The 23366-nt window shown below is 40.7% G+C and overlaps 1 protein-coding gene across 2 annotated transcripts in view; it reads right to left on the bottom strand.

Moving 5' to 3' along the window:
* Positions 1-8135: 8135 nt before the first annotated feature.
* The window catches only part of LOC139454011 (orexin receptor type 2-like), a 32218-nt gene continuing 16987 nt past the window's right edge, over positions 8136-23366 (bottom strand). The window contains exons 1-2 of one of the 2 annotated variants that reach the window (XM_071235484.1): positions 22019-22250; positions 8136-11027 (exon numbers count right to left, since the gene is read on the bottom strand). In XM_071235484.1, coding sequence (XP_071091585.1) covers positions 9809-11002 — 1194 coding nt within the window. In that variant the 5' untranslated portion in view covers positions 11003-11027; positions 22019-22250 and the 3' untranslated portion in view covers positions 8136-9808. Of the gene's footprint in view, positions 11028-22018; positions 22251-23366 lie in introns of those variants that run through there. The other variant, XM_071235485.1, reaches the window with a different exon arrangement.

Genomic DNA, 23366 nt, shown 5'->3' with positions numbered 1-23366 from the left:
ATAAGACCACTGACGGCTTCGAAAAACAGGAACTGGCGACAGGGTTCATACCTTATGCTAAGATGATAGGTTTGATGTGGCAAAAAATACAAAAGATACCTTTATTCATGGTATACATATCTGTCATATTCCGACAGTTACAACGGTCGGTTGTGTATGGTTAAAATGGACCTTTCTTGAGCAGACGGAATCCATGGTATCTTCAGATCGCTTCAGACGACCAACAACAGTATATCTTTGTCAAAGCTGGAACTATATCCACCATGGTATTTGAATGTTCACAGTGACTCCGTTCTGTAGTGGGCTCGCGATAAGCAGGCTTTGGAATGTGGTCATGTGGGTCGTGTTGAGCAATACATGTACTGTTTACCATTAGAATGAAGGTCAAGGGGCCTTGTAATAGTTCTCGTAGATTGAGGGGTCCCAAGATTAAAGAAAAATATTTTTGCAGAAACCTCAAGGGTTTGCGAAGTTGCACTTTTGAATATCTAAAACTGGTGCTAATTTTGGAGGGAAGGATTACATCGTGACAAATTTTTTGATGTTTTTTTTTTCATATGCGAGAGACTGGTACTGGAATTGAAGCAAACGAGGCATCAGAGCAGCTTAGTAGTATTACATTCTATATAATAAACACAGGAAGCATTCATTGTTTTAGCAAAATTAAACCCTAAACTAGATTGAAGTTTGGCAGTTCGATATTAAATAGTCCGGAGACACACGTTCCTAGCTCCAGGGGGTACGGGTGGCCCAGTCGTCTAAGGCGCCGCAAATCGCTGTAAACCTATGATTGTGGGTTCGAATCCCTGTTCGCCCCAATTATGTTTCTAGGTTTGTCAGTACCATACCCGTGCACGTGGGTGTTTTACCGAAGTGGTAAACGTCTGAGACCTGCATCACTTCGGGCTTTCTTCCCCCATTAAGCTGACACACCGTGATATAACTGGAATACTGTTAAAAGAGGTGTTAAACCCAACTCACTCACCCTAGCTCTACCCCGGCCCGTGCCACATGTCCAAGGTCCCGGTAATGTTTGAAGATGGTACTTGGAGCGTGCTAGGCTTCACTGGAAAGTATATCGCTAAAAGGTAGAGACCAGTTGAATATCACGTAAAGAGTCTCCGCCTCTTCACTGGTTTAAGATCTCCGAAGCAGAAAATGCCTTTGAACACAGGACCATTTTTTTGCGAATTTGTTTATTTTTATTATCAGTTACATGGTCCTGTGCTTTGAAGTACAGCCCTATCCATAGTTATTTTACAGTCTCCATTACAAATGCTCAACTGTAATAAGAAGTCACAATCAGTGGAGCCTGGAACTAGCAAGGGACGCAACTCAGCAAAGGAAAATGAACGTGATTACCAATGTGGTTAATGTTTTCATATTTACTCGAAATCACGACAGACGACGTGACGATGGGTGTAACGAGAATCTCATACTAGAGAGTGAGTGAGTTGGGTTTAATGCCACTTTGAACGCTAGTACGAGCACGGGTATATTGACGACAAACTAAGAATCATATTTAGGGCGAATATGAGAATCGAACGCACGACCATAGGATTCTGAAACATATAAGGGGCACAACTCTGCATATCGATTATGCTTCACCTTAGACGACTGGGCTACCTATTTTAATGTGAGTCAACAAGTTAGTCTGACACGGAGCTGACGTGGGGTTCCAGGCAACGAAATGTTCCCAGTCTTCCTTGGAGTCAGTGCCAGCTCGAGGTACACCAATGGACCAAAATGGTTACAATGTGTCACCTGGCTGAATGTGATGCATCGTAATCAGATCGTTAATCATGATATTAATCACTGGTTTGTCTGGTCCAAACTCGATTACATACATGTAGCGTCATGCAGCTAGCACAATGAGTTTTAGCTTCTCAGACTGTCACGCTGGTTCATCAGCCGCGTGTCTACAAAGTATGTGACAATGGACTGTGTGCCAACGTGACAGCTTAGGTCGTTGCTCAGGCTATCGATCACTGGTTCGTCAGGCATTGAGGCGATTACCGACCAATGTGAAATAGCTGATTGCGGCGTAAAACAACATCGTCTCACTCGTTACACAAATATAAAATGTACAAGCATTAATTATATGTTACGATAAAGGTTACATTAAGTTCCTGAAATAAATTATTTTAAAGAAAAACAACATATCTACAAAATAAGTAAAAGCCGAAAGGAACCCAGACCAATACTTGATACCTTGAGTTGAGGTAATCTAGACTTGCCAATCATTCTAGACTTGGGTAGGATTCATTTTTTAATTTACTCTTAAGGGTCGGGGAGACAGGCTAGATAAGACGGGGTGTTACTTATGGGTCTTTTTGAAATGAAATCATTTTAAAAATTGAAACAGTAATGATTGCATAGTAAGATAAGTGGTATATGCACGTAGAGAACTAACAAACTAACATGACAATTTAGAAAATAAGAAATAATAAACAGTTGATTGATGTAACTTCTGTTCCGTACGCCATGTGTTCAAACAGTCATAATGTTTAAAACACAACCCAAATACAACAAGTAATCATTACACCGTATAGATCTAATAGACATCACATAAGCCGCTCGAACTCGCCGCCCCTTCAAGTCATTTGCCATTACTGTCGTTCAAGGTTATCGAGTCTCCAATCGAAAAAACATAACAGGATTGCACCAGAAGTATTATTTGACGTATACTGCATGAATGATAAACTAGAGTTTGATTCACAAATATAACAATCTGCAAAGGTGATTCCATCTAACTGTATGTCTCTGCCCTTCCATCTGGGAAGATGCTACAGAGATCTAACAGTAACGGACGTTTGACGAGAGGTTCCGATATTTGGTAATAGAGTTCCACGGCTGTGAACCCGAGACGAGTGATTATTTAGTCAGGTGACAAGATATGGCGGGCTGGTGTTTATGCTTGGACCATGTACATGCTTCTCTGAGCCTGTATTATTGCTCCAAGAGAAGAGCTAACAACCCGGATGAGAGGCGGGTCATATTGAGCGACCAACTAACACCAGACAGCATACACCTGCTCCATAGAATTCTGAATTTGAAATTTCCCAAAGAGAAAAAAATTAATCCCCCGAGGCAAAAAGCAGTATGGAATGACGTATTAAAACATTATTTCAGCTGCCAATGTGATAAAGTTATGAACGGGTAAAATCAAACATTGACACAGAAGCTCATATTTCATTTTGAAATATATTGAAATCCTTTCAGGACGACTTGCTTGAAGAAACTAGTCACACAAACTAGACTGACATTAGTGTATTTGTCACTGAGTAACACATTCAAACCTGGTTCTTTTAGGATCAAGGGACCAGTCTTTCTGCAACCATATTGAACGTACATCATGTTTTCGTCCAACTGATGTAAAATGAATCAGTGAGCAGGGTTATACGCCACTCTCAGCAATATCCCAACAAGAATGGCTTCACACGTTGGACCCCTAGGTGGAATCGAACCTTAGGACTTCGGCGTGACTAACCAACACAGTGTGTGCCAATATGAAGGAATTGGGGGATTTCTCGGTCTACGAGGAACGTGTCAAGGTCATGTTTGATTAATTTCTCCTTCCCCATCCCTTACAGAAAAAATCCATCACTTTGATTTGTTTGACACCTCTAATCTTTCTGTGACCTCAACTGACATTCCTTCAAGAACTTTACGAAAATATGAAATGCTCCCTGTCTCAGCTTTGAAAAGAAACGTTGATGGTCATATGTTTGTGTTTAGCATTATGTCATTTGTAAAAAAAGTGTATTTATGGATTCAGATTTTTACCTAACTTCTTGCCCGAGGATAGGTGAAAAACATAGTGTGAAATGATGAAATTAATGCGTTACCACGTTAATTATTTCCCAAGCAGGCCTACAGTACGTTGGCAAGTCTCGATTTCTTCAGTTTCTGTTTAGAAAATGGTGATATTCTTTGGACAAGTTAACCAACAATTCTTTAAACATTTTCTTTTCATAGGTTAAATAATGTTCTAAAAAATCTCCAGTTTGAAGATTTATATTTTGTACATATTTTGTCCAAACTTCAAAGTTATCATTTACACTGCTATATTGTTAACTGAATCTGCGGCCATTAGTCAGCTATAGGATTCAGATGGTTCTCCTTATATAATTCCCATCATGAATTCAAAATGGCCGCCGCAGAAGACATATTTAAAACTCAAAAAGCTAAATCTGCCTCGTTTGCAGGAACGTTTGTACCATACACGTTTGTATTGATCTAACATATGTGAATCAGTTTGTACTACAGTGAGTACCTCGATCTGGTCTTTACACGCTACATCGTGATCTCTTATACAAGTAACTGTTAACGGGAATCTGAGTATGAGTGAGTGAGTTATGTGTTGTGCCGCATTAACGCAGATTTTGAGTTATTTAACGGCCAGCTAGAAGGAAACACCAGAGTCGTCGTGGTCGTTGAATATACCACAATATTGAACTCCTTTAGCTCTAGAAGATGCCAAGGATCATAATGGGGAAACACCAGAGTTGTCGTGGTCGTTGAATTTACCACAATATTGAACTCCTTCAGCCCCAGAAGATGCCAAGGATCATAATGGGGAAACTACCAGAGTCGTCGTGGTCGTTGAATATACCACAATATTGAACTCCTTCAGCCCGAGAAGATGCCAAGGATCATAATGGGGAAACACCAGAGTTGTCGTGGTCGTTGAATTTACCACAATATTGAACTCCTTTAGCCCCAGAAGATGCCAAGGATCATACTGGGGAAACACCAGAGTTGTCGTGGTCGTTGAATTTACCACAATATTGAACTCCTTCAGCCCCAGAAGATGCCAAGGATCATAATGGGGAAACACAAGAGTTGTCGTGGTCGTTGAATATACCACAATATTGAACTGCTTCAGCCCAAGAAAATGCCAAGGATCATAATGGGGAAACACCAGAGTCGTCGTGGTCGTTGAATATACCACAATATTGAACTCCTTCAGCCCCAGAAGATGCCAAGGATCATAATGGGGAAACACCTGAGTTGTCGTGGTCGTTGAATATACCACAATATTGAACTCCTTCAGCCCCAGAAAATGCCAAGGATCATAATGGGGAAACACCAGAGTTGTCGTGGTCGTTGAATATACCACAATATTGAACTCCTTCAGCCCGAGAAGATGCCAAGGATCATAATGGGGAAACACCAGAGTTGTCGTGGTCGTTGAATATACCACAATATTGAACTCCTTCAGCCCCAGAAGATGCCAAGGATCATAATGGGGAAACGCCAGAGTTGTCGTGGTCGTTGAATATACCACAATATTGAACTCCTTTAGCTCTAGAAGATGCCAAGTATCATAATGGGGAAACACCAGAGTTGTCGTGGTCGTTGAATATACCACAATATTGAACTGCTTCAGCCCGAGAAGATACCAAGGAACATAATGGGGAAATACAAGAGTTGTCGTGGTTGTTGAATATACCACAATATTGAACTGCTTCAGCCCGAGAAGACAATAATGAGGATCATAATGGGTGTTAATATGGTATTCAAACTCCACGTAGTTAACACTGTCATCAGTTTTGGCGCCTTAGATCGATGGACTAACCGAGTGACGATTTTATATTCCGGAGGGATTTTTGTCTGAGACAGAACCTATTTTCGGTCGGCGCTTCAAGACGTACCATTTCTTTTGTCTCAAAGAAGGAACCAAACAACTCTAGATCCACAACACATTAATGATTTTTCAGAACACCCAGCGTGTCCTACGAACGCTTTTTGTGCGTAAAATCTCATGACAAGTTATTGTTTTCACGTTTTGGGAAATGTTATATTCCCCCACCCCACCCCAAATACACGTGTACCAGCACCCCCACCCCTACCTCACCCCACCCCCGGCCCCACAATATCAAGGGATCGACCCCTTGCTGTGTAAGGACCACGACATTTAGAGAAGTAGACACACACTACAAGCCACAACTTCATCGACTCTATTCGGGAAGCAAACACTGTTGAAGAAGTAATAGAACCCCCTACACATTTCTCTATATATTTCCTTTACAAGAATATCTGATGGTTGCGATAAAGCTACGGTGATAGGCCTATCTTTGAATTTCATCATCCCTCCGTGAGTACCCTTCCGTATTGTGGGATGTTTTTATGCAAATGCCGTTTGTCACAATATTGTTCCACAGATAAGAATCCCTCAGTCACACCAACAACCGTTAAGCTATTTCCACGACATCAGTATCGTTTCGGAACACTGCAACTATTTACACGAGGTGTTCCCATCAGGACGCCATCTTCCTTTCATAAACTACCTATCTGAAAATCACGATGTAGTAGCAAAACACACACAACCGGTTATTCTCTTCAAAAAAAGAGTTATTTTCACTGGTTCTGTTTATAAACCCACCCACTTCGCTAGTGCTTCAAGAAACTGTCACTATACAGATATTTTCACTTTCTTTGTTCAACGAAACATGATTCGTATTTAATATGTACCTCCCATGCAGCGATGTTTGAAGTGATATTACGCCGATAACCATCTGGCTTAGTTTAGCTGCACAAGCGTCTTGCCCCCTGCGTATGACCAGGGCTCTGTGCTTCGGTACTACCTGACCTGGAGAATGTCCACAGATCCAAATGTCACGGCTCAGGTCACTGAGAATTGGCTTGTGCGTATAATTAGTTACAGAGGCAGTGTGTTTGAGCTTTGACGTTTCATCAAGTATTTCCTTGCGGGGACACATCCCTGACCTATACATGATGGCTTCTGGCATCTTCTCAAGTCGCCACCAAGTCACTTCACAACCTCTCTGGGTTAACCATGAACCAACTCTGCTATATAATTAGGGCGTCAGTTGTAAACCAGCACAGTAATTAATATGAAGGCTATATTTAACGTCATTTTCTAGAGTCAACCCAAAAGTATTTCTTACGAGACTAACTAACGGATATAAGTATCTTAACGTGATTCGTCTTTGCTTTGAAAGGAGCTTAAGTTTACCTTCAATGTATGACGCATTGTGTTTACTCTTTTCGCGAACACCAATTGTCATTACCGATTTTCAGTGATCCATTCATATAATTTTCACCGCTATTTCGTTTTTACGCCCAATGGAATCCTTTTTGTGGATAATCTAGACTGGTTATTTTCTGACATTGACGTTTTATATTTATATGTTAGACCATATTTATGGCTAGACCATTGTTAGAGCCCTCATAGACTGGGGGTTCCCTAGATTATATGAAAACGTTTTTTTTCAGAAACCTGATTTTGAAAGGATGTTTAGAATATGTACCCAGCAACAAATGGTGTGTTCGTGGATGGTGAGGGTTGGGGGTAGGGGGTGGGGGTGATTTGATGGATCGGGTGATCAAGCTCGGTGATTTGGTTGATTGCGATCATAGAGCCCGATGACTAAGATCGTTGTTCATTTTATCAACAACTGGGTTGCATGGTCCAGACTCGATTATTTACGGGCTGTAGTCATATAACTATATTATTGTTGAAAGCGGGTTTAAACAACAAACAAACAGAAATCTCATTCTAAATTTCGGATAAACCGAAACAGATAGACAAAGGAATAGTCGCCGTTCAAGAGTTATTGCAACTCGTGGAATAAACTCATGTCCTTATAAAATGAACGTGAATTTACCTTCAATAAAATCCCCCCCAACACACACCAGACACACACACCAGACACACACACACACACACACACACACACACACACACACACACACACACACACACACATGAATGCACGTCACTGTAAAAGTGCAATAATAATATCGAATGCGAACCACCTGTCAAGGGATGACAAACAAAGTGTCTTCAGTAACCCATGCTTGCCGTAAAAGGCGATTATGCTTGTCATAGGAAGCGACTAACGGGATCGGGTGGTCAGGCTCACTGACTTGGTTGATGAATGTCATAGTATCCAAATCGCCTGGATCGATGCGCATGATGTCAATCATTGGATTATCTGGTCCAGGCTTGATTATTTACAGACCGCCTTCATATAGCTTGAATATTGCTGAGTGCAGCATAAAACAACAAACAAACAAACAAACAAACAAAGTTAGTAACCTCAGAACTGACTTCGTTTTACCCGAAGGTTCTCTGTAGCACTTTAAAGAAAAACAGACAAAATATGTATCGTCATTGGTTTTAATCATGCATGTTCCCACAACATTCATACCTCGATAAAGTAAAGGCACATATGTCTACATATAATTCTTTATTACTGGAAATGCATCGTGTTGGAATAAAACAGTTGTTGATGTTACAATGGATGGTCCATGCAGTGATGGTATTGTAATATGTAGCCACAACAGTGTCATACAGGCTGATATATTGGTCCAATAAGTGATGTTTGACGTTATGTGATTGGTCCACAAAGGGATAGTGATGTTATGTTAGTGATACACATATTGATGGTGTTGTTAAATGCTTGGTCCTCATACTGATGGTTAAGTTTGTGGTTTTTCAGTGTTCAGTAATATCACGACGGAGAACATCATTAAAAAGATCACACATGGGTGGAATCGAACCGTGACGGCGAATGCTTAAACCACTAGGCTATCCCACTGATGGTATGTGATATGTCCACATGATGATGATGTGAATGATTTCATCATGTAGTGATGCGGGAATTATATGATGGTCATGATGGTGCTACATGCAGCCAAGAGGGACGAGGCTGCCACACAGGATACACACTGCGTGTGAGGCTTTCTTTATTGCAATTGGTTGACGGATTATTTTCCAAAATAAAATAAAATCTCATGATGTCTTAAAATACTGTCGGGGGATGAATTTAAAAATTGAAATAAAATAAAAATGTGTTCATAAAATTGTTAATACTAGTTAGCAATAAATCTATTTATGGCGAACTTTGGACGTACGGAAGCCTCTTTGCCTTCATACAAATGTTATAGACCTGTCAAAGGTTGACTTTTCTTTTCATTTGAAAATAGTTCATAAAAGTGACAAAACCATTTCCATTAGAAATTGCTACCAAAAGCAGTGTCCATTGTACGATTCTGGCTATATAAGAATGTGTTTATGAATCACTATTAAATAGTGATGATACCAGGTGTTTGCGAAAAGATAAGCGTATCCTAACCCACCAGTGGCATCCGTCACAAAATCATGCAAGGGCAAGTTAATTGTTAAAAAAAACGGAAACACATAGTACAAGTCAAAATAGGAAATAAATTTTGTCACTAGTACGTAAAATTTCGAAGTTTTGAAACCTTTACTGGGGCTTTGAATGTTGGAATATATTCGACGAAATGTTTTGATTTTGGTTCGACGGGTTCGTAATCCAAGTAATAGAAACGCCTCAGTTACAAACAAAAATACAGAAATGGAAGTCTGGTATAAGAAATAAGACGGTATAGCACAAAGTTACAGATCTCACACAGTATACACAAACACGTACACACCACATTAAGTCCTAGCACATCCATGACTATTTACATCTATGTACAGATATTGCACATAACGTGTCCGAGTTTACATTCTGGGGTAAGACTTTCAATCGTCTCACTCTTTTACTGTTTGGGATATTCCTAGACAATTCATCTATCGACCACTATAGATCTGTCACCACGTTAGATGTTGGTCTGCACTGTTGATGTTAATGACTCTTCCCAACATGGCTGCTGTGATGAGGTAGTGGGCAGCGCCTGTTTGGATGGTTCAAAGGTCACCGTTGGGTGTTGACCATTCCAATTGGCTCAACGGTCTCTGTCCTTTTATAGAAAGACATCCTTTCCATATGATATCACCTCTGCTATCAATAAATAACAGGAGTGTCCTGTCTTAAACAGCATCCGAATGCTCCCACCTGTCTTCCGTTTTACAGCAACAGCAGCAACAGCAGACTCGGACCACCTTCCTCAGTAGGTGCTTGGCATCCCTCCTGAAACTGGCGTTCAGGAAGCTGTAGATGACGGGGTTTATTGCATTGTTAATGAAGAAGGATTTTACACAGAACTTGTACGCTACCTCGCCGGTTGGGGACAGCCTCCCCTCGAAGTCTTTGATGATGCTTCTGAGAACCATGACGATGAGGAACGGGAGGAAGCTGAGGATGTAGGCCAGAGTGACGGCAAACAGAACAGTGGTGGTCTTTCCCACCCTCATCTTCTGGCGCTGCTTCAGCGTGTCCTTTCCCAGCGCCGGCATAGCTTCCTTAGTGTGTTGACCCTTATGACATCCGTGTTCGTCAACTTCCGACGACACCTCGGTCGACGTGGGGTCCGATACTTGGCTGTTGATGCCGGACTTGGACACGGCGATCTTGGCCCCGATGGTGGTCTTCTTCCTCCGCCAGATGACAATTCCGATACGACTGTACAGCACGACGAAGAAGGTGACGGTGATGAAGAAGAGGGTGAAGAGGAAGCCGTAGTAGAGGGTCGGGTAGATGGTTCCTTTCGCCCAGTCTGCCGTGGAACAGTCTACGCCTTCAACACCAGGAATCCCAAGATGGATGGTCTCGCGTCCAAACAGAAGGCAAGATGGCCATGAGGTGAGTATTCCAAGCGAAATGGCCAAAATACAAAGCATCTTTGCCTTGTGGACGCTGTACTGACGGCCGAGTTTGCAGATCCGAAAATATCTGTCAAAGGCCACCTCGATGAGGATGGATGATGAGGCAATGATGGTTGAGGAATGCACGAATCGGAGGAGTTTACACGCTGCGGGGGCATAGAACATGTACGGGTATCGGAGGTCGGCGATCTCGGTGGGGATGCCGATGACGCAGCTGAAGAGGTCGAGGATGGCGAGGGAGAGGATGAAGTAGTGGGAGGACGCCTTGTACGGCTTGTTCCAGTAAACACAGCACACGAGGATGTTGCCAAACGTCCCCACGACGACCAGAATGATGAGGAAGACGATGACGGGGATGTATAGAAACGCCTTGGCGTCGTTGAGACGTTGCAGGATCTCACTGGTGTCGTTCCAGAGGATGAGGTGAGCGATCTCTTCACGAGCTACCAAGTTGGCCATGGTTAGAGGATGGCTGCCGGAGATTCTGTAATGGCCAAAAATATTCAATATAATATCAAGCATGATGATGATGAAAGTTGGTCAATTTGGGCAAACAGAACATTTTGTCGGTTATATCAAGGCGCGTCCGCGCATGCTTACTGTGGGAGGAAAGTATTACTTGTGCTCGCTGTTTACCACTTTGATGTGATGAGCACCGTATGGTGACGACAGCCATTATCAGGGAAATCTGGGATTCGAACCAAGATCAAAATTAAAGAGGTATATAGCGCAAGTCCACTCTATGACTGAGTATGGCCTCACGCCGCTCATTCCAGCAATTTTCTAGCAATTTCCCAGCACTATTACGGCGGAGGGCATCTGCGATGGGCTTCAAACATTGTACCCAGTACACGTAGACTAACTAATTTTTAGAGAAACTCTATTTGAATTGAACAGGAGGCGCAATGAGACGAGAGATCCTAAACCTGAGGAAAATCTAGACTTGCTTCATTTGGTGTTTTGCATTACAGAAAGGGCTGGGCGGAAGGGAAACTAACATGGTTTAAGGACTGTGAGCGAGTGAGTATGGTTTTACGCCGCTTTTAGCAATATTCCAACAATATCACGGCGGGGGGCACCAGAAATGGATATCACATATTGTACCCATGTGGGGAATCGAACATGGGTCTTTTGTGTGACGAGCGAACGCTTTAACCACTAGGCTACCCCGCCGACCCTTTCAAGGACTGTGAAACAGACTACTAGTACACATTGTGAAATACACACAGTGACACTGTAACATATTTGCAAGTCACCACCAAACTAATCACAAATAAAAAGAACCCACATTACCACGCGCAAATGGACAATCTAGGTAAGGATTTACAGGTAAATAAAATGGGTAGTCCTCAAAGAATCCAGTCGATTTAAAGAAGTGATTACATAATCGTTCATTATGATCCGCCTAAATAATGTTCACATAGTTCGAACTTCAAATTTAAAACATAATTAACACTTTACCATAATAAATTATTATGAATTGTATCCGATAATAAATGGAATATCACTCTGGTGTCTTTTCATATCTGATATATATATTATTGAATACTCTAATCTTCGGAGCTTTACAATGTAACCTGACAGATGGTGATTTTCCAACGGGCAAGAGAATGTACGTGTCAATATAAAACATATAACAGTAAATGGACGGTCATCTTACCGAGGCAAGGGTGTTAACCGACTACAATAGTCTAGTTAAAACTGGACTTTAATAGTCAGTTAACTCGCTTTGAGTTGAAACTGGACTTTTACAGTCAGTTGACTCCCTTTGAGTTTAAACTGTACTTTTACAGTCAGTTGACTCCATTTGAGTTGAAACTGGACTTGTACAGTCAGTTGACTCCCTTTGAGTTGAAACTGGACTTGTACAGTCAGTTGACTCCCTTTGAGTTTAAACTGTACTTTTACAGAAAGTGACTCCATTTGAGTTTAAACTGTACTTTTACAGAAAGTTGACTCCATTTGAGTTTAAACTGGACTTTTACAGTCAGTTGACTCTCTTTGAGTTTAAACTTGACTTTTACAGTCAGTTGACTCCATTTGAGTTTAAACTGGACTTTTACAGTCAGTTGACTCCCTTTCAGTTGAAACTGGACTTGTACAGTCAATTGACTCCCTTTGAGTTTAAACTGGACTTTTACAGAAAGTTGACTCCATTTGAGTTTAAACTGGACTTTTACAGTCATTTGACTCTCTTTGAGTTTAAACTTGACTTTTACAGTCAGTTGACTATCTTTGAGTTTAAACTGGACTTGTACAGTCAGTTGACTCTCTTTGAGTTGAAACTGGACTAGTACAGTCAGTTGACTCACCTTGAGTTGAAACTTGACTTTTACAGTCAGTTGACTCTCTTTGAGTTTAAACTTTACTTTTACAGTCAGTTGACTCCATTTGAGTTTAAACTGGACTTGTACAGTCAGTTGACTCTCTTTGAGTTTAAACTGGACTTTTACAGTCAGTTAACTCCCTTTGAGTTTAAACTGGACTTGTACAGTCAGTTGACTCTCTTTGAGTTTAAACTGGACTTTTACAGTCAGTTAACTCCCTTTGCCCCGGAAAGATGATGGATAGTGGCACAAGACCAATTTTATTTAATTATGAAAAAATCGAGGAAACTAAACTCAAGTATTTCATACTGCATCCAAACACTTGAATCGGTTTCCATCACGGACATATGTCATTTCTTAAAAAGAATTACCACAAAAACAAGCCCACATTTTTTATTGCTGTTTTTTTCTTACAGCAAGTCACCCTTCACATGTCATGCGTATAAAACACCCCATGTATATTCCATGGCGCGAAACAGACCCCCCAAATATCTGTGAAGGGGCTACGACCCGGGGTGATGTGATGACTTCCGCAGGCCCAATATCCCCCAAAACGAAGCAGAAACAGAGTGTGTGGCAGCTATCAGAGTACTTGTTAGTTAGTAAACCCCCTGAACCAAAAATGTTTAAATGTCGTTAATAGCATTTACCTCCATCTTTTACTAATTCTATGTTTTCTGCTATGTCGTTTTGTAGGGCCTAGCTGTGTCTGGCACTAGCATGACATCTTAAGTGCCACTTGAATTTTTTTATCGACATCCATTTTCCACAAGACGCTAGTCAATACAACTGCGATTTTCTCAGAGTATCCCTGCAACCTTGTCTCTCCTGGTGTTTACATGCTTGTTTAAGATTAGGTTTTATCGTGTAGTTTAAACAAAGACCTTGTCTCCCGTTCCTGGAAAATGTTCCCGCTATTTTTCCAACCTCTTTGGAGTGTTTTCAAATTGCCTGTATCAGGGGTCAGCGATGTGTGGATGACACGAAAAGATGAAGCTAAAATGGCAGAATAAAGTTAGCAAAACACATTTGAGGTCAACAAGACGGCAAGTGGAAATTCTTATCACCGACAAACTGTTTCAAAACAGATCCTAACATCGCGGTAATTGAAAACAGTCTGCAAAAACAAAGGGTTTGTGAGGTCGTTGAAGGGAGCGACTCTCTCAAACCTGCGTTTTCCTCTCGTCAGTGTTTGGATGTAACCTGTTTTTGTTATTTCAATTGTTTTATTGTGTTCTTGTAAAGTTCGGTAAACAAGAGAACTGTTTTCTCGTCAATAATGATAAACAGTATATCAGTAGAGTGAGTGAGTGAGTCGGGTTCTACGCCGTTTTTAGCAATATGTCTGCAACGTCACGGCGGGGCACACCAAAATATGCTTATGGATTTCAACTCCTTAATTCTTTCAATTTGTTTGTTTGTTGTTTAACACCGCACTCAGCAATATTCAGCATATAATACGATGGCGGTATGTAAATAATCAAATCTGGACCAGACAATCCAGTGATTGATATCATGAGCATCGATCCACGCAGTTGGGATACTATGGCATGTATCAACCAAGTTATCGAGCCTGTTAATTCTTTCAAATCAAATCAGGGAATACCAAAGACAAAATGTCAACTATATTTTCATTCTTCTTGAGCGTTCATTCCGATGGGGCAATTCAAATCAGTGCAAAAATATACAGTCAAGCTTTCAGTCCGCGGCCTTCACCAGGCACACTATGTTGGGTTTGTACAGCATCATTTCGAATGGCCAAAAAGGGATCTCGAATGATGAATAAACGTACTCTGCTGTATAATCCAGTCTCTTTTTACGTCTTAGCGTTCATCTATATTCTTTCATAATTATTAAACTAATTGCTATAAAATGACAAAAATGAATGGTTAACTATGACCGATTGTATATTCCTATATGCTATTGTGTAGGGGTGAATATTGGTCTGGAAATCACTATTGCGATAACTATTGATATTGAAAGAAACTATTGCGATAACTATTGATATTGTAAGCAACTATTGCGATAAATATCGATATTTTTCATTTTCATTTTCATTTAGATGGATTTTAGAGTTGAATTAAACCTTGGAAATGAAGTTTCCTTTGAGTCTGATAAACATAACAACAAATAAAAAGTAAAGTTTGAGAAATGACTGATTTGTTTTTTCTTTACCCTAATAATTTAAAAAAATGAAATTTCCACATTATCATGTGTAATTTTTTTGGTAAATAGAAAAAAATACGACCGAAACTATCGAGATTCCTAAATGAAATCGATACTATTGATCGAAAACCGATTTAACAATCAATTTATTGACTTTAATTGTTTACCAATAGCAATAAATCGATATTTCGATTTATCGTGACACCCATACTATTGTGTTAGCCAAGTAGTCAGTGCGCGTTAAAGAATGGCCCGAGTTCGATTGCCAATATTAGCACAGCCTTTGAAACAAATTCTCCGTTGCCATGGTATCGATGCATTATTCCTAAAAAAACGTATTTTTGGAACAAGCTACTTTGGTTTAAGTGTAACTCAGCCGATCTGACCTGTCATCGTACACTGATGGATCATACAGATTAGCCACAAGATAATATGCCGACAGCTATGTGATTCTTATGTCTTTTGCTTTTAAAAATAGAAATTGAGATAAGACTGCAGACAGAAATTCCCTCAGGGAATATTTCAAAATACGTTTCTTAATTCTATCAAAACTTTTAATGAAGTCTCACGAGTTTTAGTTTGCGAGGCACGATAAGAATGTATTAAATGTACAGTGAGCACCAGATGCCTTGTGCAGCCGACTGTCTATCAGTCGATGGTGCGATCTCATCCTCTGCAGTTCACAAGTTTCGTGCTGATAACAGAGGACTGCAACACGACAAGAATCTTAAAACAGATGGGGCTTGTTCTTGTTCTGAAATCTGCTTGTCGTCTATGTGTTACTACTTGTCGTCTGCTTATAACAGTCTGTCTGGGTAGTGCTGATCTATCCAAGTACTGCCAACTATTATTTCACTACATTTATTACAGGACCGGCTCTGTGGTCTAGTGGTTAGAGCGTCTACCCGGAGAGCGAAAGGTCTGTGGTTCGATCCCCGGCCTGTTTATACCAAAAGATGTTATAAGATGGAACTTGTTGTTACCCTGCCTGACGCCCAGCATTAGGGGCTAAAAAGGACTGGTCGGCTCGGAGTCAGTATACTGTATCTGAGAAGGGTATCCATGTTAAACTGCGGCATGGGCTGTCAGTGGGCTGGTACTATAAAACCGGAATAAACCTGGACTAACACACACACACACACACACACACACACACACACACACACACACACACACACACATTGTCACAACAGTCTACGCCCCACCCCAACAACCTTTCTAACCCCATCTATTTATTTAATGTCCCCTCGCCCGAATCACCAGTCCTGACAGTCCTCGCCCCAGCACTCCCGAATGGTTCCCGTTTTCCCAATAATGCCAACAGCAGACCACCACATGGTTGGAGCGAAATCTTTTTATTCCACAATACATTCCTCTCCACTAATTGTTTTTCCTGATACCGATTCAAAGACTTTTTCATAATCTAGATTTTATTTTGGATTCATAAAATACATAAATTCCACAGTCATGGTGCAGGACTATGCCACCAAGTCATGCCTAATGCTGGTAGTCCCGCCCCTCCACTCCCTCCAACTGTCGTTTGCTCAGCGTGATAATACGATGGCCCAGGGGGGTGATATCCCAACTCATATCACCCAGTGCGCTGGCTCCAACGTAAATAACTCGCATACTCTTGTCGCAGTCGGCAGAGACAAAACCCAAGCTCGCGTTTCAACGGATATTTCGACTGATTACATTAAGATATCATGTTATTAGTTTTGACATGGGCGCTGCCGACACCAGCAGTAGCAACATGACTGAGTGATCGCTTCCTATCAACTGTTGTGCAAGTGGCGGACTGCTGCGGTCTTCTGTCTGCATGTACGAGTGTGATGAATATAAACAATAACCACTCAGAATAGCAATGTTGGAATGGTTCAACCCCACTTGAAAAGTCAAGGACCATTGTTAACCGCTCAGTTGAAAAACTGCTGGGTAATAAGGCCTTTTTTATGATTTGAATATTAAAAAATATTAACAATCATACAGATTAGAGATAAAGGGATAACTTGAATCTGACTTTTTCCTGATTTTGTTAATAATACTTGCATGAGACTGGGACATCGCCTCGATGTCGTTTTGTTGATTAGTTGGTTTATTGGTTGTTTAATGCCTCACTCAGCAATATTCCAGCTATATGACGTCGGTCTGTAAATAATCGAGTCTGGACCAGATTATCCAGTGGTTGACATCATGAGCATCGATGCATCCAATTGGGATACGATGACATGTATCAACCAAGTCAGCGAGCCTGACCACCCGATCCAGTTAGTCGCCTCTTACGACAAACATGGGTTGCTGAAGACCTATTCTCTTCCGGGATCCTCACGGGTTCGGTGTATTTTTTGGAACATATTAATTCCTAAACTCATATGATAATAAATGTTGAACTAACACAGATTGCTGTTTGGGGATTTTTCCTAGGTCTGTCAATCTATCTAACCGTGCCCCTTTTTTATAATAAATAAACGCCCCTTCCACATTAACAGTAAGTTGTCAAAGACCTTTTGAACACAAGTATATTACAATGTAAAATGTACTGAGTGAAACCGTTATTCCAGGCTAAGAAATCCAGGTAAAAAATATATTCATTTTTACCCTGTGTAATTATACATGAAGACATTATCAACAGTAAGCGTCCAGACACTGGGGTTTCCGGACAGACAAGGTTTTACTGTATCATCACACGTCATTGCTATATTTACTGGTTCGTCTGACTTTATTTCCCTTTCTCGTACAGGTGGACTAAAAGCTAGTCTCTCAAATGAAAATGATTTAAGATTTAAAAAAACCCGATTTTTTTTAATTGTCTTTTAATACATTATGGAAAGGAGTTCATGTAATCTGTTAATGCTCAGCCTAAAGCTGAAGAAATCTAGACTTGCCAAAGAATTGTTGACATGTTGAGTTTGGAATGTTTTTGTCTGTATGACAGCATTTCTGGTGTCCCCCGATATTGCTGGAATATTGCTAAAAGCGGCGTAAAATCATACTCACTCACTGTATGACTAAGGTACACGCAGGCATTAATGTAATAATTAACCAGTGCAATATACACAACTAGAATTCAAAGTCAAACTTAACTATCACCTACGTTTATTTCATGCATAGGGAACAGTGTTCAAATCAATGTAGTTTCGTTTGATACACATTTTTAGTTGATTACCGTGAATAAAACTTGCTAGCTTTTGTGTGAGCTCGTGGTCTAACGGTCCGCGACCTAACCTTGCTACATGTCACTATTGAATGATAAGTCCATGGATGTATAATAATTCTATCGTTATTATAGGCAAGTCTAGATAAGCGGACAGTACAAAGACACCACACTTTTATAGAGACAACTTGTTCTTAGTATTTAGATAATCTAAAAAATATGATTTAAACTAATACTCATTGCTTCGGGACTTATGCAAGTCTATACGCGACCCTCCAAGGCATGTCTAAAGGTCACGGGAAACGTTTGGTCCGGATATCTTAACCTGCATCGTTCCGCTCATTGTGCGCTGTGATTTAGCTCGTGACATCTTCAACTTAATGTCACAACGGGATTCTTCACATATCGGTCACAATCCACAGGAAACGGCTGTATCCGATCTTAATAGACGTTACGCATGACCTTGTAAACAGCGACGTCCGATGGCGTACTCCGAACAACGTCTCTGGCAGACCTCGGCTCTCTTGCCCGGATTGAACACAGGAAACGATGAATTAAATGTTTATGTCTAAGGCTATGTCGTGCTCGAATGTATTGCTTAACTTGTAAACAGTTCGGTGAGATTTGTTAACACAGAAAAGCCATTAGAAGATAAATGATATTGTGAAAGATACTGTCTGTCTCAAGAGGACAGCCTGGCGTCGTTTTTATTTGGTTTTATCGAAACGGTTTTCCTTTTCTGCAAAAACGCTACTACGATAGGAAACATATTCTATTTTATCTTTTTATCTTGAAATCTGAAATGTCAGTAAAGCGCGTGGAGCAGTAACCGACATTACCATTTCATTCCTTGGAGCCACATATCTCATTTCTGTGTCTTCAAGACCGCCACTTGGTTTGGTGGATAGAGCATCTCCTCGAAAGGCGGAAGGTCGGTGGTTCGAACCCTTGGCCGCGTTATATACCGAATGACTTTAGATGACTTCTGTTGACCCTGTCGCTTGACATTCAGGGGATAAAACAAGGACTGGCCTGCTCGGAGTATATATATGAAAAGCACAGTAAAGTTCTAACTCTCAGGCACAATATAGTAATAATTAAATAAGTGGAGTACTTACTCAATTATTACTGCAGAACGCATTCACCCGATGGCTTACAATAGGGCCAGAGATGCAAGTGTTTGTTAGGTGACCAGCACCCTACTGGTTATCAAGTTATCAATGGCGGTGACTGCTTTGGAACATGTTCGGTTCGGTGGCGTTGTTGATTACGAGTCATCGTTCCACGATGTTATTTAACCCAGTATTGCTGAAATTGGCCTCAACACAAAATTCATGTATTTACAAGAAGAGCGCCACCAACTGTCTCCCAACAAATCGACACAACAAATTTCGACTTCATGTCGAGTTATCAGGAGTTTCGAGCTATACATGACCCATGACAATAATGATAATAGAGACCTTTAGGGTGTCACCGATATTCAGCATAAATCTAGACGTTGTGATGTCTGCCTTGTTTGAAACAAGGTCTGTGTGTAAGTAAGAACTTTAACTGCCAGATTGGTTTATTGTTTTGATTCATAAAATTTGACTCAGCAGACACCATAAAATTTGACTCAGCAGATAAAGAAAGTGGTTTTGGTACGACTGAAAATGAACTGTCTGGGGTTGCCTCCTTTACTACACCTTCCCGTTTGAGAAAAAAAGAAATAACATGTGTTTCGAGTTCAAGAATAGTTTTATGACCAGAGTTTACGATGCAGTTACGAACTGTGCACAGGTGTTACAGCGTTATGGTTGTTCATTCACGTGCCATGCAGGTTCAGGTAACCTGAAGGTTAATTAAGCTAATAATAATGTTAGTTTCCCACGCGGTGATAAAATTATACAATCTTAATATGCGTCACACCATCTCTCGCTTGCTGTGCGGATACATGCAGTGGATTCCATGCGATAGGGAAGAAGAGTGCGTCAGCTAGTCCTGATAATACAGACTCCTCATGCACAAAACGATCTTAGCTTACGACGATCGTAACGTCCATACTTTCATATAGACTTACCATAGACGTAGCGCTCAGATGGCTTTGTGCAAGAGGGCCCAGGGCCCATTTGCACAAAGCAATCTTAGCTCTAAGGCTATTATAAGTCTATGTTAGAGTATCGGACTTAAGATGGTCTCAGCACTAAAATCGCTTTGTACAAGTGGGCCCAGGTCTCTGGCACTTCCCATTACACTGACTGACAATGAAACGCGATCGGTATCCCGGGAATACTTAAACCGTCCTTGAATAAATGTCTTGAACAAAAGCTGGTGTAACGTTAGATGGACAAAGAGACTTAAAACAAACTAGATGCAAATCCGCTCTGAAAAATTAGTTTTTTAAATCTACGACTGTCCTGAAAAAACGCCTGGAAAAAAAGAAAACAAATTTGATGGAAACGTTTCTCTGAGGAGAAACTGCCTGCTTCGAATTAACGTCGGACCTGAGGACCCTCTAAAATGAATACTTGACGCTTATTTAACGATTTAACCTACATCATATGCGATTATGGGAAGTTGATTATCAGCATGTAATAGTATACTTATAGTGGAGTGTTCACGATTTATCTGCAACTGAACATATACACAGCGCCTGTTTTGAAAAACGTAACGTCATTAAGTGACGTTTGCAGCTGAAAGACTTCACGAGCTCATGCGCAACGTAACGGTTATCGCAATATTTTTCAATAGACATGTCGAACCGCTCTGGTTAGCAAAAATAAAATCAATGACTTTATCACCTGGTTGTCGGCAGATGATATACCAGACCTGATCTATTCACCACGTTCATGGGATACGGCAACTACACCCTTCCATTCATGCTGCCAATCGTCGACAGGGCGGCTACACACAATTCATTCACACTCTCTCGAATAACCGCGATCTCTGACCTACAGCGTTTCCATATGTCGCTACTCAGAACAAACGGTGCATTTCCACACAGTTAATATTGATCATAACTTAAACCATTTTGCGCGTGGTAATGTTTTTTTTTAGTTTCAACGTTCGCCAACAGATGGCGTTGAGAATGACGACTTAAGGGGTGATTAGATGATCACTTGATTCTCCTCGCGCCCACATGTCGGGGTAGAAGATCGCAATATGATAACACGGCTGAAATTATCCTTCGTCCCTTGATGCTTCCAGGCATTTTCTTTATGTAAAGGAAAATATGAAAAAACAAAAGAAAGCTAGAAGCAAGAAGCCCCTAACAGATGCGCGCTCGCTACTCTGGCTCGAGGAAATTGTTGGCATAAATCTTATTTTCTTTCAACCTTATCACCATGTCGCAATAAAAGATAGATTTCTTTCACGCATATTTAATGCTCAGAAAGAATATTGAAGTGTGTATGTTTATGTCTTACAATAACAGCGACTCGTGAACATTATGTTTATCGATTAAATTAAAAGATAAGATTTAGGTTTTGTTAACGATGTTATGAAATGTTAAGTACCACGTTAATTTACTTTAACGAAGCAACGAAGAGGGAATATGTTGCTTTACTATGTTGCTTAAATCTTCATATTAAATTAGTGTCACTAATTTGTCGAAAAATCAACTATTTAGTACCTATTTGCTTGAATATCTCAAAGAGAACGATAAAACCTAAAACATGACATTTTAAAGGAAAATATATTTGCTTGTTATGAAATATTTTTTTTTCGTTGCATGTAGTACTGACATGTTCAATGCATTAATCTGTAGTAAATCCCGCAAATTTAAAACAATCCAGTAAAGACGATTAAATTAAAAGAAATATCTGAAAAATGAATAAGTTCATAACTTACTTGTTGAGATTTGAAAAAAATGGTCCGATGATTTACATCCAACAATTGACAAAGTGGTGGAATATTGTCCCTCCGTTGATCAGTGTTTATGTATCAAGTTGTCAAGGAAGACTGTTTCAAGCCTGTCGAACTCGGCAATAAATAGATCCAAGCTGCAACACTGGCTGGGCGAGTCCACTAATTACAGTTTTTAGCGGCATGCTACTAAACCTCGCGCTGTGAAGGGAGGTGTGTCTTCGATGGATGGACTGTGCGCCTCCGCACGTTACCCTACCAACTGTTCTGAGTCGACGCGCGGTTCTACGCTGACATGCGCACTGCATTGCCTCTTATCTGCGCATCAATTGAAATGAAGTGTTTTAGACTTGTCTATCAGTTTACAAAGTTTAGAGTGCTATGGGTCGATTGTTGGAAGCCAAATCATTTCCTACGGCTAATTAAAGAGCCGCAATTGACGGACCCAGCTCAGTGGGTTTAATTGCCCCTTGCATGATGCACTCCCGGATCGACGAAGGTCGTGCATAGCGCAACGTCTTAGGTTCTATTTCTCAGATGCCCTGAGATAGTTTAACCGCTTTGACCTCAGTAATGAAATGGAGTACGTATCTATAAATCGCGTCACACTTCTGTAGTGGTCTATGTGATTTGTGCACACAGCTACACCCATTCTTTAAGTGGTGACGTAACACGAACACTAGAACGTCTACGTAACAGTGGGGTGAATAGGTGCAAGTCAGGTGGAGGCAGGTTGCATGTACGTGGCATGTACGTGAGAGACTGTACACGTGCACTTGTCACAGACCATATACATGGACTTGTCAGAGACTTTACACGTGCACTTGTCACAGACCATAAACATGAACTTGTCAGAGACTTTACATGAACTTGTCACAGACCATAAACATGAACTTGTCAGAGACTTTACATGAACTTGTCAAAATTATACATGAACTTGTCAGAGACTTTACTCGTTCACTTGTCACAGACCATAGATATGTACTTGTCAGAGACTATACGTGAACTTGTCAGAGACTCTACATGAACTTGTCAGAGACTATACATGAACATGTCAAGGGATATAGAAATGAACTTGTCAGAGACTATATATGAACTGGTCAGAGACTGTACATGAACGTGTCAGAGACTATATACATGAACTTGTCAGAGACTATACATGAACTTGTCAGAGACTATATACATGAACTTGTCAGAGACTATACATGAACTTGCCAGAAACTATATACATGAACGTGTCAGAAACTATACATGAACTTGTCAGAGACTATACATGAACTTGTCAGAGACTATACATGAACGTGTCAGAGACTATACATGAACTTGTCAGTGA

The sequence above is a fragment of the Haliotis cracherodii genome, unplaced genomic scaffold (assembly GCF_022045235.1).
Source record: "Haliotis cracherodii isolate W230 unplaced genomic scaffold, xgHalCrac1.p SCAF_10, whole genome shotgun sequence".
Classification (NCBI taxonomy): Eukaryota; Metazoa; Mollusca; class Gastropoda; order Lepetellida; family Haliotidae; genus Haliotis; species Haliotis cracherodii.
This window is presented reverse-complemented; position numbering and strand designations above follow the sequence as displayed.